The 18,721-nt window shown below is 46.8% G+C and overlaps 1 protein-coding gene across 2 annotated transcripts in view; it reads left to right on the forward strand.

Annotated features, from left to right (window-relative positions):
• The window catches only part of LOC140393611 (laminin subunit beta-3-like), a 112,837-nt gene extending 95,033 nt beyond the window's left edge, over positions 1 to 17,804 (forward strand). For both annotated transcript variants that reach the window (XM_072479878.1, XM_072479879.1), the window contains exons 18-22: positions 638 to 845; positions 6,462 to 6,603; positions 9,343 to 9,519; positions 13,773 to 13,923; positions 17,307 to 17,804. In XM_072479878.1, coding sequence (XP_072335979.1) covers positions 638 to 845; positions 6,462 to 6,603; positions 9,343 to 9,519; positions 13,773 to 13,923; positions 17,307 to 17,446 — 818 coding nt within the window. In that variant the 3' untranslated portion in view covers positions 17,447 to 17,804. The remainder of the gene's footprint in view (positions 1 to 637; positions 846 to 6,461; positions 6,604 to 9,342; positions 9,520 to 13,772; positions 13,924 to 17,306) is intronic.
• The last annotated feature ends 917 nt before the right edge of the window (positions 17,805 to 18,721 follow it).

Consider the following 18,721-nt stretch of genomic DNA (forward strand, 5'->3'; position numbering starts at 1 on the left):
ATCTTACTGCAATAAATTGATGCACGATCAATTGTACAAAGACTAAGGTTGGAAACAACTGTGGCTTTATTGCAGTAAGATGTGTGGCCTCCCACAGCAGCTGGCAAAATGACTGCTGAATGGAGGACACGCATATTTATACTCCTCCTACTGGGCGGAGCCAGCAGGCAGGGGCTACCGGCGAACCTGTAGTACAGGTCCTACCTTACATCACAGTGTGTAACAGTGGTTTACCACACTGATATCAGTGGATGAACACATAGTGAATTCCTCTGTTCACTCTTCTGATGCAGGAATTAATCTTTAAATCAGTTAATAACTCCACCGACAAAGAAATACAAAGATCGCACAGATGAGTTAAGGTCATCAACAGCCATTTTGAGGTTCTAATGTGGCCAATGACATTTGTAGAGCTTATTCACATAAGGTGCACTTTAGACTTACTTTACTCAGTGCAGTGTGAGATCGTAAATGAACTCATAGTAAAAGGTAGTTAAGGGGGAACAAAAGCTGTATCTTTAAGCACATCCAAAGGGTGCGGTGTTCCCAAATCATGAAGCTTTAATGATGTCTATGGGCTAGGTTCCCCGGCTGCTTTAATAACATTGTCTGTTTACACGTTGCTTAATTTTTACAGCTACACAGGCCGATCCAGATGAAATTCAGAGAATTAGTGAGTATGTTCTCTCACTCAAACTTCCCACTGACGCGATTACAATCAGAGATAAGATCAACAGTTTACGCAACATTGCAGCCAGAATTCCTGATGTAAGTGAAATCCTGGCAAATACACAGGATGATGTTATCAAGGCAAAGATTCTTCTCAAAGATGCAAACGAAGCCAGGTATTATGTGAATCTCATTATCGATATAATTAGGCTTGGTAGAGAGAGGCAATCTCCTCACTGTAATCTAGAACCATTTGATACATTCCTGCATGGGGGTCATTTTAAATGTCTCAATTTTTTTGGAGCCACACTTATTACAATATATATTCATTTAGCAATTGCCATAATATCCACGCATGTATATAATGAGATGCAGACAGGCAGTGATTGACACACAGGATGACCAGTAAGCATACAGCACAGTGCAGCCAATCACCAGACAGGACACTACCACTATAAAGCCAGAGGGCACTAGGATTCCCGCTCTCTCTGGACCCAGCCACTGAGACAGTCAGAGTCCACGAGCTAGCACAGTGCAAACACCATGCGGTAGCTAGTAAGTCTTGGTCAGGCTAGTACTACGTCTCCAACCAGTTCAGTATGGTGTCAACCCACAGCTGAGTATGTATAATAGTTTGATCATTCAATAAAACTGTGTTGGATCTTCAACGGTGTTAGAGATCTGTTTCTCGCATCACTGCATCAAGTGCAGTCCCTACCGAACCAGCCTGCCTAACACATCATGGTACTACGGAGTGATACTGACAATTGACAGACCTACCTCGAGTGAATCAGCCTTGACCAGCAAGCAACCATCCGGTAACTTGGAAAACACCCAGCCTCCTCCACAGCTCCGCATCTCCGGCAACCTCGGCGCAAATTGGAAGATCTTCAAGCAAAAGTTCCTCTTGTACATCGAGGCCTCCGACCTCGAAGCTGCATCGGACGCCAGGAAGATTGCGCTCTTTCTCTCCACAGCGGGGGACCATGCCATCCACATCTACAACTCGCTTATGTTCGCTGAAGGCGAAGACAAGTCAAAATTCGAAACGGTCCTGCTGAGGTTCGACAGCCACTGCGACATTGAGGTGAACGAGAGCTTTGAACGGTACGTTTTCCAGCAAAGGCTTCAGGGTAAGGATGAACCTTTTCAGTCCTTCGTCACCCATCTCCGCATCCTAGCGCAGTCATGTAACTATGACTTGACAGCCAATTCCATGATCCAGGACCAGATTGTTTTCGGGGTCCACTCCGACTCCCTTCGGCAGCAGCTCCTGAAAGTCGAACAGCTAACCCTCCCTGTCGCTATCGAGATGTGCGTTGTCCATGAGCACGCTAAGAATCGCTACTCCCACATCAGGGTGACAGAGACCGCGAAGCTGGCCTCCCATGAGGCGGAACGGATGCAGGCCATTGCACAGATGCAGGGCCTGAGCATCGAGGAGAGTGGCCGTTTCACACGCTTTTCCCGGGTCCCTGCGCATGCGCGCCACGACCGAGTGGACGACGAGACCGATAACCCAACTGCGCAGGTGCGTACGTCGAGCGACCGCACTGCGCATGCGCGATGGCGCATGGAACGCGCTGACGTCGCGTCATGACGTGTCCGAATTGTGGCTCCGCCCACTTAAAGCGGCAATGTCCGGCAAAAGGACGCCAGTGTCCACAGTGTGGCAAGCTTGGCCACTACGCAGCCCTTTGCAGATCTGCTCCACCGCTCAGCAGCCAGCGATCCCAGATGCAGCGCAGAAGTGTCCATTCCATACAACACGGAATGCCAGATTCCGATCCCGACAGTCCAACAGACCCTGATGCTGTGTGCCTCAAGTCCCCATACCGGGTGGGCATCATAACGACGCATGCGCTACCTTCCGCCACACCTACGCAACGCCTCTTGATCCTCAGTGTGGATCCCGACGATGAGTGGTGTACTGTTCTTACCGTGAACAAGGCTCGCATCCAGTTCAAACTGGACACTGGCGCATTGGAGAACCTCATCTCGAAGTCCGACCTCAACACCATCTGCGCCAGACCAACCATTCTTCCACCGGCCTGCCAGCTCCTTGACTACAATGGCAATCCCATAGCCGCCAGTGGCTCATGTCAACTCGGGGTATCTAATAAGGCCATCAAAGCGACGCTGCGGTTTGAAATTGTTGGGCCTGACAGAGCATCTCTGCTCGGTGCTCGTGCCTGCAAGCTCCTGAACCTGGTTCAGCGCGTCCACACCATGTCATCATCACCGGCAACGGCCTCGCCCGATGGAAACTTGCAGGCCGACATAGATGACATCATCACGCAGTACCACAGCGTGTTCAATGGTATGGGCATGCTCCCATACCGATACAAAATCTTGCTCCGGCCAAACGCCACCCCTGTGATTCATGCACCTCGCCGGGTGCCAGCGCCCCTCAAGGATCGCCTCAAGCAGCAATTACAGGACTTCCAAGACCAGGGCATCATATCGAAGGTCACAGAGCCCACAGACTGGGTCAACTCCATGGTCTGCGTCAAGAAGCCGTCAGGGGAGTTTTGCATTTGCATTGACCCTAAGGGTCTAAACCGCAATATCATGAGGGAGCATTACCCAATACCAAAACGGGAAGAGCTGACCAGTGAGATGGCTCATGCCAAATTCTTTACTAAGTTCGATGCCGCCAAGGTTTTTGGCAAATACAGCTGGATGCATCCAGTCGCAAGCTGTGCACGTTCAACACCCCGTTTGGTCGTTACTGCAACAACCGGATGCCTTTTGGCATCATATCTGCCTCCGAAGTATTCCACCACATCATGGAACAGATGATGGAGGGCATCGAGGGGGTGCGAGTGTACATTGACGATGTTATCATCTGGTCCACAATGCCCCAGGAACACATTGTTCGCCTCAAGAAGGCATTCCAAAGAATCCATGAACATGGTCTTCAGTTCAACAGGGCCAAGTGCTCATTTGGTCAATCAGAGATCAAATTCCTAGGTGACCACATCTCGCAGCAGGGCGTGCAGCCAGACGCCGACAAGGTCTCGGCGATCAACGCCATGAAGACCCCGAAGGACAAGAAGGCGGTTCTCCGCTTTCTCGGAATGGTCAACTTCCTCGGGAAATTCATTCCCAATATGGCATCCCACACCATGGCCCTCCGCCACCTTGTCAAGAAGTCGACGGAATTCCAGTGGCTGCCCACGCATGAAGAGGAATGGCACGAGCTGAAAGCAAAACTCACGACAGCCCCGGTTTTAGCGTTCTTCGACCCAACCAAGGAAACCAAGATATCAACTGATGCAAGCCAGGACGGCATTGGAGTGGTGCTCCTTCAGTGGGATGACTCCTCGTCCTGGGCTTCAGTGGCGTACGCCTCCAGGTCCATGATGTCCACTGAGCAACAGTACGCTCAGATTGAGAAGGAGTGCCTGGGCCTCCTAATAGGGATAGTCAAGTTCCACGACGATGTTTATGGCCTGCCGAGATTCACGGTTGAAACGGACCACAGGCCTCTAGTCCATATCATCCAGAAGGATTTAAACAACATGACACCGCGCTTACAGCGTATTCTTCTAAAGCTATGCCGCTACGACTTCGAACTGGTCTACACGCCAGGTAAAGAGCTGATTGTTGCAGATGCCCTGTTCAGGTCCATTACCACACCACATAAGCAAAGTGACTTCATCTGCCACATAGAAGCCCAAGTGCAGATGTGTGCCTCGAACCTTCCGGCCTCCGACGAACGGGTGGTCCAAATTCGTGAGGAGACAGCCAAGGATCCTCTGCTGCAGCGCGTGATGCAGCACCTCAGCAATGGCTGGCAGAAGGGACAATGTCCCCAGTTTTATAATGTAAAAGACGACCTGATGGTGGTGGAGGGAATCCTTCTGAAACTCGAAGGATCGTAATTCCTCAGAGTATGCGTGCTATGGTGCTGGGCCAACTCCATGAGGGTCACCTTGAGGTCGAGAAATGCCGACACCGTCCTTAATTGCCCTACCTGTCAGAAATTTCAGCCAGCTCAACCCAAAGAAACGTTGCAGCAGCACGAAATTGTGACCTCTCCGTGGTCCCTTTTCCACGCCAAGGGGCGTGACTATGTACTCCTGGTCGACTACTTCTCCAGTTACCCAGAAGTAGTGAAACTGTCCGAGCTCACGTCGAAGGCGGCAATCAAACCCTGCAAAGAAATGTTCGCCAGGCATGGGATACCGCTCACGGTCATGAGCGACAACGGCCCTTGCTTTTACAGCCAGGAATGGTCTGATTTTGCACAGTCCTACAACTTTCATCAAGTAACCTCCAGTCCCCACTACCCACAGTCAAATGAGAAGGCCGAAAAAGGGGTCCACATTGTAAAGCGCTTGCTGTGCAAAGCTGCAGACTCAGGCTCCGATTTCAACTTGGCAATGTTAGCATACAGGGTGACCCCACTGTCCACGGGATTGTCTCCAGCGCAGATGCTCATGAATCGCACGCTGCGGACCACAGTTCCAGCCATCCACATTCCCGATCTTGACCACCTCACGGTCCTACAGAAAATGCAGCAGTCCCGGGCCCAACAGAAAGCCACGTACGATGCTCATGCCGCGGATCTACCCGAGCTGGCCCCGACTGATCATGTTCGCATACAGTTGCCTGAGGGCAGCTGGTCAGCCACAGCTGTTGTGCTCAAACAAGTGGCCCCAAGATCATTCCTTGTCCGCATGGCTGATGGCTCCCTGCTACGGCGCAACATACGGGCACTGCAAAGAGTTCCACGCCCACTACCTGACTGCCGTGCCCCGCCGCCTGCGATGCCTCCTCCGGACGTACCCTACCACGAGGCCACCGATCTGCCAGCAATCCTGCCGGCCCACGCGCCCACCGCGATGCCAGCCATCCCACCTATCCAGGTGCAGGCGGCTCCTGATCCACCTCTGCGGCGATCAACAAGAATTCGTCGCCCACCGCAGAGACTAAACCTATAAACTGAATTTTTGTACATTTCTTGTGACTTCATCATTTTGACCTCTGTAAATATTGTTTCGCTTGTCATGTATCTGCACTATCGCCACCTTCCTATGTATATACGTTCATTGAGACACATTTCTGTATATAGTCAGGCACATACACATATATATATGCGCATGCACACCGTAGTATTTATTTATCTGACAAAAAAAAAATGGGGGGAGATGTCATAATATCCACGCATGTATATAATGAGATGCAGACAGGCAGTGATTGACACACAGGATGACCAGTAATCACATAACACAGTGCAGCCAATCATCAGACAGGACACTACCTCTATAAAGCCAGAGGGCACTAGGATTCCCGCTCTCTCTGGACCCAGCCACTGAGTCAGAGTCCACGAGCTAGCAAGTACAAACACCATGCGGTAGCTAGTAAGTCTTGGTCAGGTTAGTACTAGGTCTCCAGTCAGCTCAGTATAGTGTCGACCCACAGCTGAGTATGTATAATAGTTTGATCGTTCAATAAAACTGTGTTGGATCTTCAACGGTGTTAGAGGCCTGTTTCTCGCATCACTGCATCAAGTGCAGTCCCTACCGAACCAGCCTGCCTAACACATCAGCAATAATCTTCAAAATTACACTGCATTTTGATGCACTGATCCTGCTATCAAGTAATCGAAAATAAGGTAGGATATGATTGGAAAAGCACACCTAAAGTTAAGTTTAAATCCTGATAGAGACCAATACACCACCTATGCTTTAAAGCGGTTATTTTTCTATTGTCTTTGATGTATGATTAAAGCTACATTCAAATTAAGATGTCCTTATTCTTCTTCCATTGCTGTTGTGATCTAGGGACAGAGCTAGCAGAGTGAAGAATAACATTGACAAGGTTAAGGATGCTCTGGCTGATGCCAATAAAGCCCTGAAGAATGTGAATGACATGATTGAAGATGCCACAGAGGCAATTGACACCGTCCAGGATCAAAGCACAAAGGTAAATGAAGCATTTTATTTTCAAACCTCCTTCAACCAGAATGAAAATAACAGCAACATTTCTGCACCAAGTCCTCCCTGAAACATTGCAGCCAGTATTCCTTCCTCACCGTCACACAGGTTCTTCCTTTATACAAAACACCAATTGTCTGAATTTCAAATGTCTCCACATTTTCCCTCAATATTGCTCCAAGCTCAGTCAACACAAGCCAAGATTAAACAAAGCAGACATTTTTCCATCTTTCCTCTTTAGTGATGGAGGATCTTGTTTTTGTACCTTCCCAGTACAGCTCAGCAAATTGGAGCAAATGGATTTTATTGACAATTAGATGGAGAATTTGAACACCAAAATATTCTGATCACACATCAAGTGCTGTACCATTTACATCACAGACCAAACGCACATGAGCACATAGTTTTTATCTTTATTTTATTGACATCTATTTGTGACAGAAAATATGTCAACCCAGATTTTCCATTTTCTGGATGGTCATACGGTGGAGTTATCCTGGGAGATGCACTGGGGGTCCTCTTGAATGTCCCCATGCACTGACACTATGGGAATTGCCTGGGAAGTTTCAACTTCCATTGGGCAATTTTCATGGACAGAAACCCTCCAAAACTTGATTTAAAGTCAGAGACTTCAGGTGGTTCTGATTTTCTTACCAGAATAGTTACACAGGTAAAGTTAGAAGGATTAAAAGTAGTTACCCTTGAATAACTATGATACTAATCTGCCTGACCTCCCCCACATTGGATCATCTGACTCCCCTCCCGAACCCCTGACTAACCCGTGACCACAGTTCTGAACATCCCAACTACTCTCCCGACACCCCCAGACCATCCTCCTGATCCCTCTGACTACACTCCCAACCCTATATACCCTCCTAACTCCCTGAATGCTTCCCAATGCCACATACCCGCTCTATCACTCTCCTGATCACCTCTCCATCCCTCCAACGTCTCCATCGAATAGCCTGCCCAACAACCCCCCTCCCCCCAAACCCCACGCTGAATCACTCGACTACCCACCTGGCACCCTGCTTTCCCACTGCCCTGCCATTCCCTGACTATCCGTTTAACCCACTGACTGCTCTCCCACCCCCATTGCCAATGACCTCGCCTATTTCCAACTGGATCCCCCAACTACACCCTAGCCCCGGACTTCCCCATTCCTGAATACATCCTAAGCTCCCGATTACACTCCCAACCCTAAAAGATCCCTCTGATAAACCCCACACCTGAGACTACCCACTCAACTACATCCTTGAATACCACCCACCCATCAACTGCCCCCCCCGACTACTGCATCCCGTCACTCACACCCTCAATATCCCCTGTCTCATCCAACCCCTTCCCCCACTTCTCTCACACTCTCATCTCCTGTCTGAGCTTATCAAAGTGGCTGCCACATTTACACTTACCAAATGTGGTGGCTAATGCCGTTAAAAGGGGGGGTGGCTTGGGTAAGATAATAGGTTGGGGGCAATTGCACAAATTCCAAAAGCAAAGTGGTGATTGGCTCTCCACAAGACGGCGATTGGCTCTCTACAGGAAATTCAGCCCACCACTGCTTGAAAACAAAGCAACTTATTTAGTAATGAAATGGATAAGTTGGAATTTATTTAGCTATCCACTGAGACTTGGAAAATTCCGAAGCAAATTTTGAAAATGGTACAGTTAAGAATATGTTTTTATTGTGTTATGGTAAAGGAATATGGAACAGTTCTAAACTAGAGATAATTAGGAAGCAGGGTGGCACAGTGGTTAACACTGCTGTCTCATGGCGCTGAGGATCCATGTTCAAATCCCGGCTCTGGGTCACTCTCCGTGTGAAGTTTGCACATTCTCCCCGTGTCTGCATGGGTCTCACCCCCACAATCGAAAGATGTGCAGGGTAGGTGCATTGGCCACGCTGAATTGCCCCTTAATTAGAAAAAAATAATTGGGTCCTCTAAATTTATTACATTTTCCCTCCATGATTAATTTGCAGTAAATTCCGAAGAACAATGCAACTATTAAGCGGCACGGTGCCACAGTGGTTAGCACTGCTGCCTCACAGCTGCAGGGACCCAGGTTCAATTCTAACCTTGAATGACTGTCTGTGCAGAGTCTGCGCTTTCTCCCCATATCTGCATGGCTTTCCTCCAGGTGCTCCGGTTTCCTCCCACAGTTCAACAATAATAATAATTATCTTAATTAGTGTCATAGGTATGCTTACATTAACACTGTATTGAAGTTACTGTGAAAAACCCCTAGTCGCCACATTCCGGCGCCTGTTCGGGTACACTGAGGGAGAATTCAGAACGTGCAATTCACCTAACAAGCACGTCTTTCGGGACTTGTGGGAGGAAACCAGAGCACCCGGAGGAAACGTAGAAACGGAGAGGATGTGCAGACTCTGCACAGACAGCAGACAGTGACCCAAGCTAGGAATCAAACCCGGGTACTGATGCTGTGAGGCAACAGTGCTAACCACTGTGCTACCATGCCGCCCCTGCAGATTAAGTGGATTGGCCTTGCTAAATTGCCCCTTAGTGTCAAAAGGTTAGGCAGGGTTCTGGGTTATGGGGATAGGGTGGCGGCGTGGGCTTAAGCCGGGTGCTCTTTCCAAGGGCTGGTGAAGACTCGATGGGCCGAATGGCTCCCTTTTGCACTGTAGGGATTCTATGATTCTATGATTGTCTACTTCGATTTGGGGTCTTAATAGTAACATGTCCATATCATATCTCTTTTTCAGATCGAAGACAAGCTCACTCATACAGAAACTAATTTGCTAGAAATGACCGAGCGGTTAAGGAACCTCACTAATAGAATCAACAACCTTCAGAAGCAAAATGATCTTAATTGGAGGAAGGCCACAGCGTTAGAAACCAGCGCTCTTGTTTCACGGAGTTTGGGTGACGAGGCTGAGCAGGTAGATAATCATTAAATTAAATCGATCACGGAAAAACATTTTAATGGGGTTTCAGTGTTTATTTTATTTCACGTGTTGTTAATTATGTATTAGTTCTACAAAAGCTAAGTTAATAGGAACTTCTTACCTCCCAATTATGCTACAAAACGTGACCCAGGAGTGCACAGGATGAGTATCTGTTGCAAACTGAGAAATGTATTTTTCAGACAGCCTCTTCTCAGCTTTAATTTAATATTTCAACAATGTGGCTACATCCCAAATTATTTGTATATGAATTCTGAAAACTTTCTATTGCTTTTTGAAATGCATTTTGTTTAATGTCATCTGAACAAGTGCATTGTGTGATGCTTTCAGTCCTTCCTGGCCTTTCTTTGATGTGATGTAACTGGTGACAGGTTTCATTTGGAACAAAAAGTCTTAACAATCAACTGAAAAATGAAATGAAAATGAAAATGGCTTATTGTAACAAGTAGGCTTCAAATGAAGTTACTGTGAAAAGCCCCTCGTCGCCACATTCCGGCACCTGTTCAGGGAGGCTGTTATGGGAATCGAACCATGCTGCTGGCCTGCCTTGGTCTGCTTTCAAAACCAACGATTTAGCCCGGTGCTAAACAGCCCCGGTTGCATTTGTTATCGTGTACACATACAAGGTTTCAATTCACACCAGGATAAGGGCATAAGAAGCAGCAGCGGGAGTAGACCATTCGTTCCTTTCAGCTTTCTCTGTGTGCTGATCTGCTGCCTCACTTTCCTGCACTATCCACGGCCCAGTATTTCCTTTTAATCCAAAAACCTATTGACCCCTGTTTTGAATACACTCGACAACTGGGCAACTACAGCTATCTCAGGTAGAGAATTCCAAAGATTCACAACCCTCTAGCTTGCTGAACATTCCCATTGTACAATCACCTCAATTAAGGAAGCAGTCCTGTGAACATTTATTGGAGACAGTGTAAGATAAATATAGCCTTCCTCAGGTAAAGAGGCCTAAACTGTGTACAGTACTCTGGGTGTGGTCTCACCAAAGCCCTACAATCCTACAGAGTTGCTTTTGGCCTCTTTACTCTTATTGTCCAATGCCCAGACATTAGGGGCTAACATACCTGAGCAGCATAAAGTGGGAACAGTTGTTCTTGGGGAAATGCACAACTGTAATGTGGGAGTTGTTTAAGGAGCACTTGCTGCGAGTGCTGGATAGTTTTGTCCCACTGAGACGAGGAAGGAATGGTAAGGTGAAGGACCCTTGGATGACAAGAGAAGTGGAGCTTGCTTCTAGTCAAGAGGAAGAAGGAAGCTTATGTAAGGTTGAGGAAGCAAGGATCTGGCAATACTCGAGAAGGTTACAAAGTAGCCAGGAAGGAACTCAGAAATGGACTGAGGAGAGATAGAAGGGGGCATGAAAAAGCCCTGGCGGGAAGGATTAGGGAAGGACAGGGGAGGCCCTAAATGAATATTTTGCTTCAGTATTCACGAGGGAGAGGGACCTTGTTGCTCATGAGAACAGTGTGAACCAGGTTAATAGACTCAAATAGGTTGATATTGAGAAGGAGAATGTGCTGGAAATTTTGAAAAGCATCAGGATAGATAAGTCCCCTGGGCTTGACGGGATATACCCAAGGTTACTACGGGAAGTGAGGGAGGAGATTGCTGCGCCGTTGGCGATGATCTTTGCGTCCTCACTCTCCACTGGAGTAGTATTGGATGATTGGAGGGAGGCGAATGTTGTTGCACTGTTCAAGAAAAGAAACAGGGAAATCCCTGGGAATTACAGACCAGTCAGTCTTACGTCTGTGGTGAGCAAAATATTGAAAAGGATTCTGAGAGATAGGATTTATGATTATTTAGAAAAACATAATTTGATTAAAGATAGTAACCTGGCTTTGTGAGGGGCAGGTCATGCCTCACAAGCCTCATTGAATTCTTTGAGGATGTGACGAGACACATTGATGAAGGTCGGGCAGTGGAAGTGGTGTTTATGGATTTCAGTAAAGCATTTGATAAGGTTCCCCATGGTAGGCTCATTCAGAGAGTTAGGGGGCATGGGATACAGGGAAATTTGGTAGTCTGGATACAGAATTGGCTGGCCAAAGGAAGACAGCGAGTGGTAATGGATGGAAAGTATTCCGCCTGGAGGTCGTTGACCAGTGGTGTCCCGTAGGGATCTGTTCTGGGACCTCTGCTCTTGGGGTTTTTATAAATGACTTGGATGAGGAAGTGGAAGGGTGGGTTAGTAAGTTTGCCGATGGCATGAAGGTTAGTGGAGTTGTAGATACTGTATAGGGCTGTTGCAGGTTACAACAGGACATTGACAGGATGCAAAGCTGGGCTGAGAAGTGGCAGATGGAGTTCAACCTAGATAAATGTGAAGTGATTCATTTTGGAAGGTCAAATTTGAATGCTGAATACAGGGTTAAACGCAGGATTCTTGGAAGTGTGGAGGAACAGAGGGGTCTTGGGGTGTACGTACATACATCCCTCAAAGGTGCCACCCAGGTTGATAGGGTTGTTAAGAAGGCGTATGGTGTGTTGGCTTTCATTAACAGGGGGATTGAGTTTAAGAGCCGCGAGGTTTTGCTGCAGCTTTATAAAACTCTAGTTAGACCACACTTGGAATATTGTGTCCAGTTCTGGTCGCCTCATTATAGGAAGGATGTGGATGCTTTGGAGAGGGTGCAGAGGAGATTTACCAGGATGCTGCCTGGACTGGAGGGCATGTCTTATGAAGAAAGGTTTAGGGAGATAGGGCTTTTCTCACTGGAGCGAAGAAGGCAGAGAGGTGACTTGATAGAGGTGTACAAGGTGATGAGAGGCATGGACAGAGTGGATAGCCAGAGACTTTTCCCCAGGGTGGAAATGGCTGTCACGAGGGGACATAAATTTAAGGTGATTGGAGGAAGGTATAGGGGAGATGTCAGAGGCAGGTTCTTTACACAGAGAGTGGTGGGTGTGTGGAATGCACTGCCAGCAGAGGTGGTGGAGTCAGAGTCATTAGGGACATTTAAGCGACTCTTGGACAGGCACATGGACAGCAGTAAATTGAAGGGGTGTAGGTTAGGTTGATCTTAGATTAGGATAAATGGTCAGCACAACATCGAGGGACGAAGGGCCTGTACTGTGCTGTACTGTTCTATGTTCTATACCATTTGCTTCCGAATTGCTTGATGTTGCCTGCATGTTAACTCTCTGTAATTCATGTACAAAGGTAGCCAAGTTGCTCTAAATATCAGCATTTTCCAGTCCCTCATCTTTTAAAACTATTCTGCTTTTTCCTGGCAAAATGATTAACTTGGCATTTCTTTGCATTATATTACACTTAACCAATGTCTTTTAAAAAGCATTTAGACAGTTATTAAGGGTACGTTGGGTATAGAGGGATATGGGCCAAATGGGGGCAATTGGGGCTAGCTTAGTGGTAAAAACTGGGCAGCTTGGACAAGTTGAGCCTGTATCCATGCTGTAAACCTCTATGACTCTATATCCCATTGCAGTCTCTGTGCATCCTCCCCACAGCTTGTCTAGCTCCAACTAGCTTTGTATCCTCAGTAAATGTGGATCTCAATTATGCTCAGTGGATCTATTATACTCAGCTGGGATTTATAAAGCAAGATTTTAATGCATTCAAAACACTTCAATTGCACAGAGTTAAAATTGGGGCCCATATGAACTCTATTGAAATATCATTTTAAATAGTTTCAAAGGTACATTTAATTTCTGAAAGTGTGCAGAAATCTAGGGTGAGATTTTTCATCTGGATATAGCACTTGGGGAGAATGGGATCAAAGGCTATGGGGAGAAAGCAGGATTAGGCTTTTGAGTTGGATGATCAGCAGTGATCGTGATGAATGGTGGAGCAGGCTTGAAGGGCCAAAAGGCCTCCTCCTGCTCTATCTTCTATGTATCTATATATCCCTGCCCGCCAAAGGAATTGTAACGGGCGGGATGGAAAATGTGACGGACCAGCAAAATATGCGTTGACTTTGAGGGGGCCGCAGGACTGAAAAATCGCACCCCTCTTCATTCCAAGAATGATTAACTCCATGAAAACTACAAAGCTGAATATCAAATGATTTGATGCCTATCAATTTTTGCTTCATTAGGTTATTTTTTAAAGCTTCACAACCTTTCAGAACTGCGATACAGAGGGAAAAGCAATTGCCCAGTTGGATTGATGAACCCCCGTGTGCAATATATGTCTGTATGTTTGTAAAGTTCAAGGGGGAATAGCTTGAATTAATTTTTTTCATCTTGCTCAGAATCTGAAACAACTTATTTCATTGCACGGAAAACTACAAAATAATGTTCCGGAATCACTGCCAAAAGACCTGATTGATCGGGTAAATCACATTAGATTTGAGGCTGATCATTACTTTAAAGACGTTCAACAGAGGGTGCAGGAAATTGGAAGTAAGTTATTGGAAATTATTTACTTTGAAGTCAAATGTATTTTGTGTAAAGATCAGTTTGTAATGTTGAAGAATTATGGACAAATGTTTTTGATGTTGCTGATCATTCAATTCCAATTTAGAAAGAAACAGCTCATTAGGAACATCAAAACTGGCAGGGGAGGTCCACACGTGTTCCACACAAACATCATTACACAAAATATCGTAGTGAAGTTCCATTTGTTGGATGTGAGTTTGGAGGTGGAAAGGACATTTGATCAGCGGGAAGATGCAGGGTGGGTATTCTGCCACATCCACATCTCCACCTGATTAGGTCCAGCGTGGGAATATTCATGGATAGCCATCGCTCTCGGACACTAAATAAGGCTTTTAGGTGGGCAATTGGCCCTATCCTGCCACCATCAGTGTTCAACAAATGGTAGGCAAGGGAGTCGCCATTTGGGAACACTGAGAAGCAAACCCTGTTGACTTTGCTTGCAACCTCCCAGAGTGCGGTACATGGACACCCTGTGCCCAATAAAAGGACCTCACATGAGGAACAGGAAGGCCACTGAGAGCCACACCCCTATCCTTTCATCTGCCACCTCAGCTAGCACACCTCTACCTTTCTTTTGCTTCCCCCAAGCTGGCAACCTCCTCCTCATGATCTCCATCTCACCCTCATTTACCTCTAGCCTGGGTTTCTCAGTGAGCCTCAGCCTCTCCCTGGGTGCATTACCAATATTAGCCACTGCTCCCAGGGGCACCTATGTCAGTAGGGAAATTACTGGAGAGAATTCTTCGAGGCAGGATCTACTCCCATTTGGAAGCAAGTGGTCATATTAGCGAGAGGCAGCACGGTTTTGTGAAGAGGAGGTCGTGTCTCACTAACTTGATAGAGTTTTTCAAGGAGGTCACAAAGATGATTGATGCAGGCAGGGCAGTGGATGTTGTCTATATGGACTTCAGTAAGGCCCTTGACAAGGTCCCTCATGGCAGACTGGTACAAAAGGTGAAGTCACACGGGACCAGAGGTGAGCTGGCAAGATGGATACAGACCTGGCTAGGTCATAGAACATACCTCTTCATTCACCTGAGGAAGGAGCAGTGCTCCAAAAACTAGTGTTTGAAACAAACCTGTGCACTTTAACCTGGTGTTGTAAGACTTCTTACTGTGCTCACCCCAGTCCAACGCTGGCATCGCCACATCATAGGTCATAGAAGGCAGAGAGTAGCAATGGAAGGGTGCTTTTCTAATTGGAGGGCTGTGACCAGTGGTGTTCCGCAGGGATCAGTGCAGGGACCTTTGCTGTTCGTAGTATATATAAATGATTTTGAGGATACTGTAACTGGTCTGATTGGTAAGTTTGCGGATGACACAAAGGTTGGTGGAATTGCGGATAGCGATGAGGACTGTCAGAGCATACAGAAGGATTTAGATCGCTTGGAAACTTGGGCGGCAAGATGGCAGATGGAGTTTAATCCAGACAAATGTGAGGTAATGCATTTTGGAAGGTCTGAATCAGGTGGGGAATATACAGTGAATGGTAGAACCCTCAAGAGTATTGACAGCCAGAGAGATCTTGATCCACAGGGCACTGAAAAGGGCAACACAGGTGGAGAAGGTAGTCAAGAAGGCATACGACATGCTTGCCTTCATTGGCCGGGCATTGTGTATAAAAATTGGCAAGTCATGTTGCAGCTGTATCGAACCTTATTTAGGTCAATTTTTTACACAAAGGGTAGTGGGTGCCTGGAACTCACTGCCGGAGGAGGTAGTGGAAACAGGGACAATAGTGATGTTTAAGGAGCATCTTGACAAATACATGACTAGGATGGGAATCGAGGGATACGGACCCCGGAAGTGTAGAATATTTTAGTTTAGTCGGGCAGCATGGTCAGCGCAGGCTTGGAGGGCCAAAGGGCCTGTTCCTGTGCTGTACTTTTCTTTGTTCTTTGTTGGCATTGTATATCTATCAAACCCTGATTTTCTGGCAGCTGGGGGTGTGGTGGTGGTGGGGGGTGGGGGGGGGGGGGAATTTCTTGCCCGGGGGTCCTAAATCTCAGGGAAAGGCTGACACTGAGCACTTATGTGGCTGATGGACATGGATGCATTGTGGGAATCCTCCCAGTTTACCCAACAGCGGGCAAGATTCCCATTGCCAAAATTGAATTCAATCCAATTGGTTAGAGCTTTGGAATAAGCTTTGGAAAGAAGCAAAGAGTCAAAGTATTTGAAATTTGACACAGATCAGTTAGGACTGATCCACGGCCATTTAATGCTCCATTCAAGCTTCCAGTCGGAGTTGAGGTGGCAAAATGCTGAAGCCACTGGATAGGTTACCCAGAGACACTGGCTAATGCTCCGGGGACTGATGTTTCAGTCCCATCACAGCAGCTGGTGGAATCTAAATGAGTTAATAAATCTGCAATATAAAGTGATCATGTCAATTATCATCGATTGTTGTAAAAATCCCATCTGGTTCAACTTCAGGTGGCGCTCGTGAGTGGAGCGGTCACTAAAGAGGGAGGCTCCCGGCCATGGAGATTTTCTCTGAGTTTTCGGTGTTTTGGGTTTTTTTACGACCTTTTTTCGGTCTTTGGGGCTTGAAGGACAGGTGCCTAACCAGTTTAAAACCGGTGCTAAATCCAATGAGAGTGCGGGGTAGCCGGAGCGAAGGCATCGAGCCCGGTGTGCGGGGCGATTGGAGTGGCGGGGACAGAGTCTGACACACACGAGGCATTCGAGGTGGCGGGACTGAGGGCAGAGTGTGAAGCAACCGGAGCAGCGGGGGAGTCGGAGCGAGGGGGCTGGGTCCAGAGCATGGGGCAGTCGGAGCGGGGGGGCTGCATCCGGAGCACGGGGCAGTCGGAGCGGGGGGGGCTGGATCAGGAGCACGGGCAGTCATCGGGGCGGGGGCTCGGTCTGGAGCACGGGGCAGCCGGAGCGGGGGGGGGCTGGATCCGGAGCATGGGGCAGTCAGAGTGGCTTGAGTCACTGTCTGTGTGGAGTCCGCACGGTCTTTCCGGAGCACCCGGAGGAAACTCACGCAGACACGGGGAGAACATGCCAACTCCGCACAGACAGTGAACCAAGCTGGGAATCAAACCTGTGTAACTGGCACTGTGAAGCAACTGTGCTAACCACTGTATTACCGTGCAAATATGTAAATTAATCTACTATTTTAGTCAACATTCCCTTTTGGTGAATTTTTGAACCACCACATTACAACAGAGCGGCGGATTTGGCCTAGAAGGGGTGGTCTTTCGAAGGGTGGGTGCAGACTCGATGGGCTGAATGGCCTCCTTCTGTACTGTAGAGATTCTATGATTTTCTGATTCTATGAATACCTGATGGATTGAACCCAAAATATAACCCTGACATTTTACTTGTTTTTATTTTAGAAATTGAACAAGACCTTGCAAAAGGAAATAAGCAACTGGAGATGAAATTTTCTCAACTGGATAATTATCAGGATCAAGTCACTAAGATCAAGGAATTCATTGAATCACAAGCACAATACTATGATCAATGTGCACCATAACTATTCCTGGGTATTGTGTGAGATTTAGAAAGGTTACTTCCTTGATGGTCATCATTATGTTTGAATATTATTGGGCCATTAAATATGAGATTCAAGCGGAATGAGAGATTCAGTCCCACTTGGAAACAATTTTGTCCTCAACTATGAATAAGAAATACCCTGATGAACATTTTTACTCTCACTTGCACATTTCCACCTTTTCATGCTAATGAGTCAAATTTTAGCGACCAAAAAAACTTATGTTTACCACGCTGCAAAATAAGAATCTTTATTTTCAAATGTTAGATATTTCATAAATTGTCTAAAACACAATGTTTTATTGAGTTGTTGTAATTCAATAAATGATAACTTATCACAAGTCTTTGGTATACAATCTGGGATTCAGAATTATTTGCAAAAAGTGTCAAACAATTCTTGCGACGCTTGACGAAAGAGAGCTGTCTTGCTGCCACTAGGTGGCGAGCCCATAGGGTCGCAACATCTGCGTACGTAGTGCGCGCCGCAAAATATTTGCACATTTTAGGAGGCAATAAGTAGCTTAAAATGGCATCCTTCAATCTAATTTTTAGGGTTAGGGTTAGGGGTTAGGGCTAGGGTTAGGGTTAGTGTTACGGGTTTGTAAAAAGTGTCAAAAAGTTAGGGTTAGAGTTAGGGGTTTGTAAAAAGTGTCAAAAAGGTAGGGTTATGGTTAGGGTCAGGGTTAGGGTTAGGGGTTTGGGTTCGCGTTAGGGGGTTGTAAAAAGTGTGAAAAAATTAGGGTTAGGGTTTTGTAAAAAGTGTCAAAAAGTTAGGGCTAGGGGTAGGGTTAGGGTTAGGGGTTTGTAAAAAGTGTCAAACAATTAGGGTTAGGGCTAGGGTTAGGGTTAGGGTTAGGGGTTTGTAAAAAGTGTCATCAAATTCGTGCGGCGCTTGACGAAAGAGAGCGGTCTTGCTGCCGCTAGGCGGCGAGGCCACAGGCTCGCAACATCCGCGCACATAGTGCACACCGCAAAATATTTGCACATTTTAGGAGGCAATAAGTAGCTTAAAATGGCATCCTTCAATCCAATTTTTAGGGTTAGGGTTGGGGGTTAGGGCTAGGGTTAGCGTTAGGGGGTTGTGAAAAGTGTCAAAAAGTTAGGGGTAGTGTTAGGGTTAGGGGGTTGTAAAAAGTGTCAAAAAGTTAGGGTTAGGGTTAGGGGTTTGTAAAAATGTCAAAAAGTTAGGGTTAGGGTTAGGGTTAGGGGGTTGTAAAAAGTGTAAAAAGTTAAGGTTAGGGTTAGGGGTTTGTCAAAA

The sequence above is a fragment of the Scyliorhinus torazame genome, chromosome 17 (assembly GCF_047496885.1).
Source record: "Scyliorhinus torazame isolate Kashiwa2021f chromosome 17, sScyTor2.1, whole genome shotgun sequence".
Classification (NCBI taxonomy): Eukaryota; Metazoa; Chordata; class Chondrichthyes; order Carcharhiniformes; family Scyliorhinidae; genus Scyliorhinus; species Scyliorhinus torazame.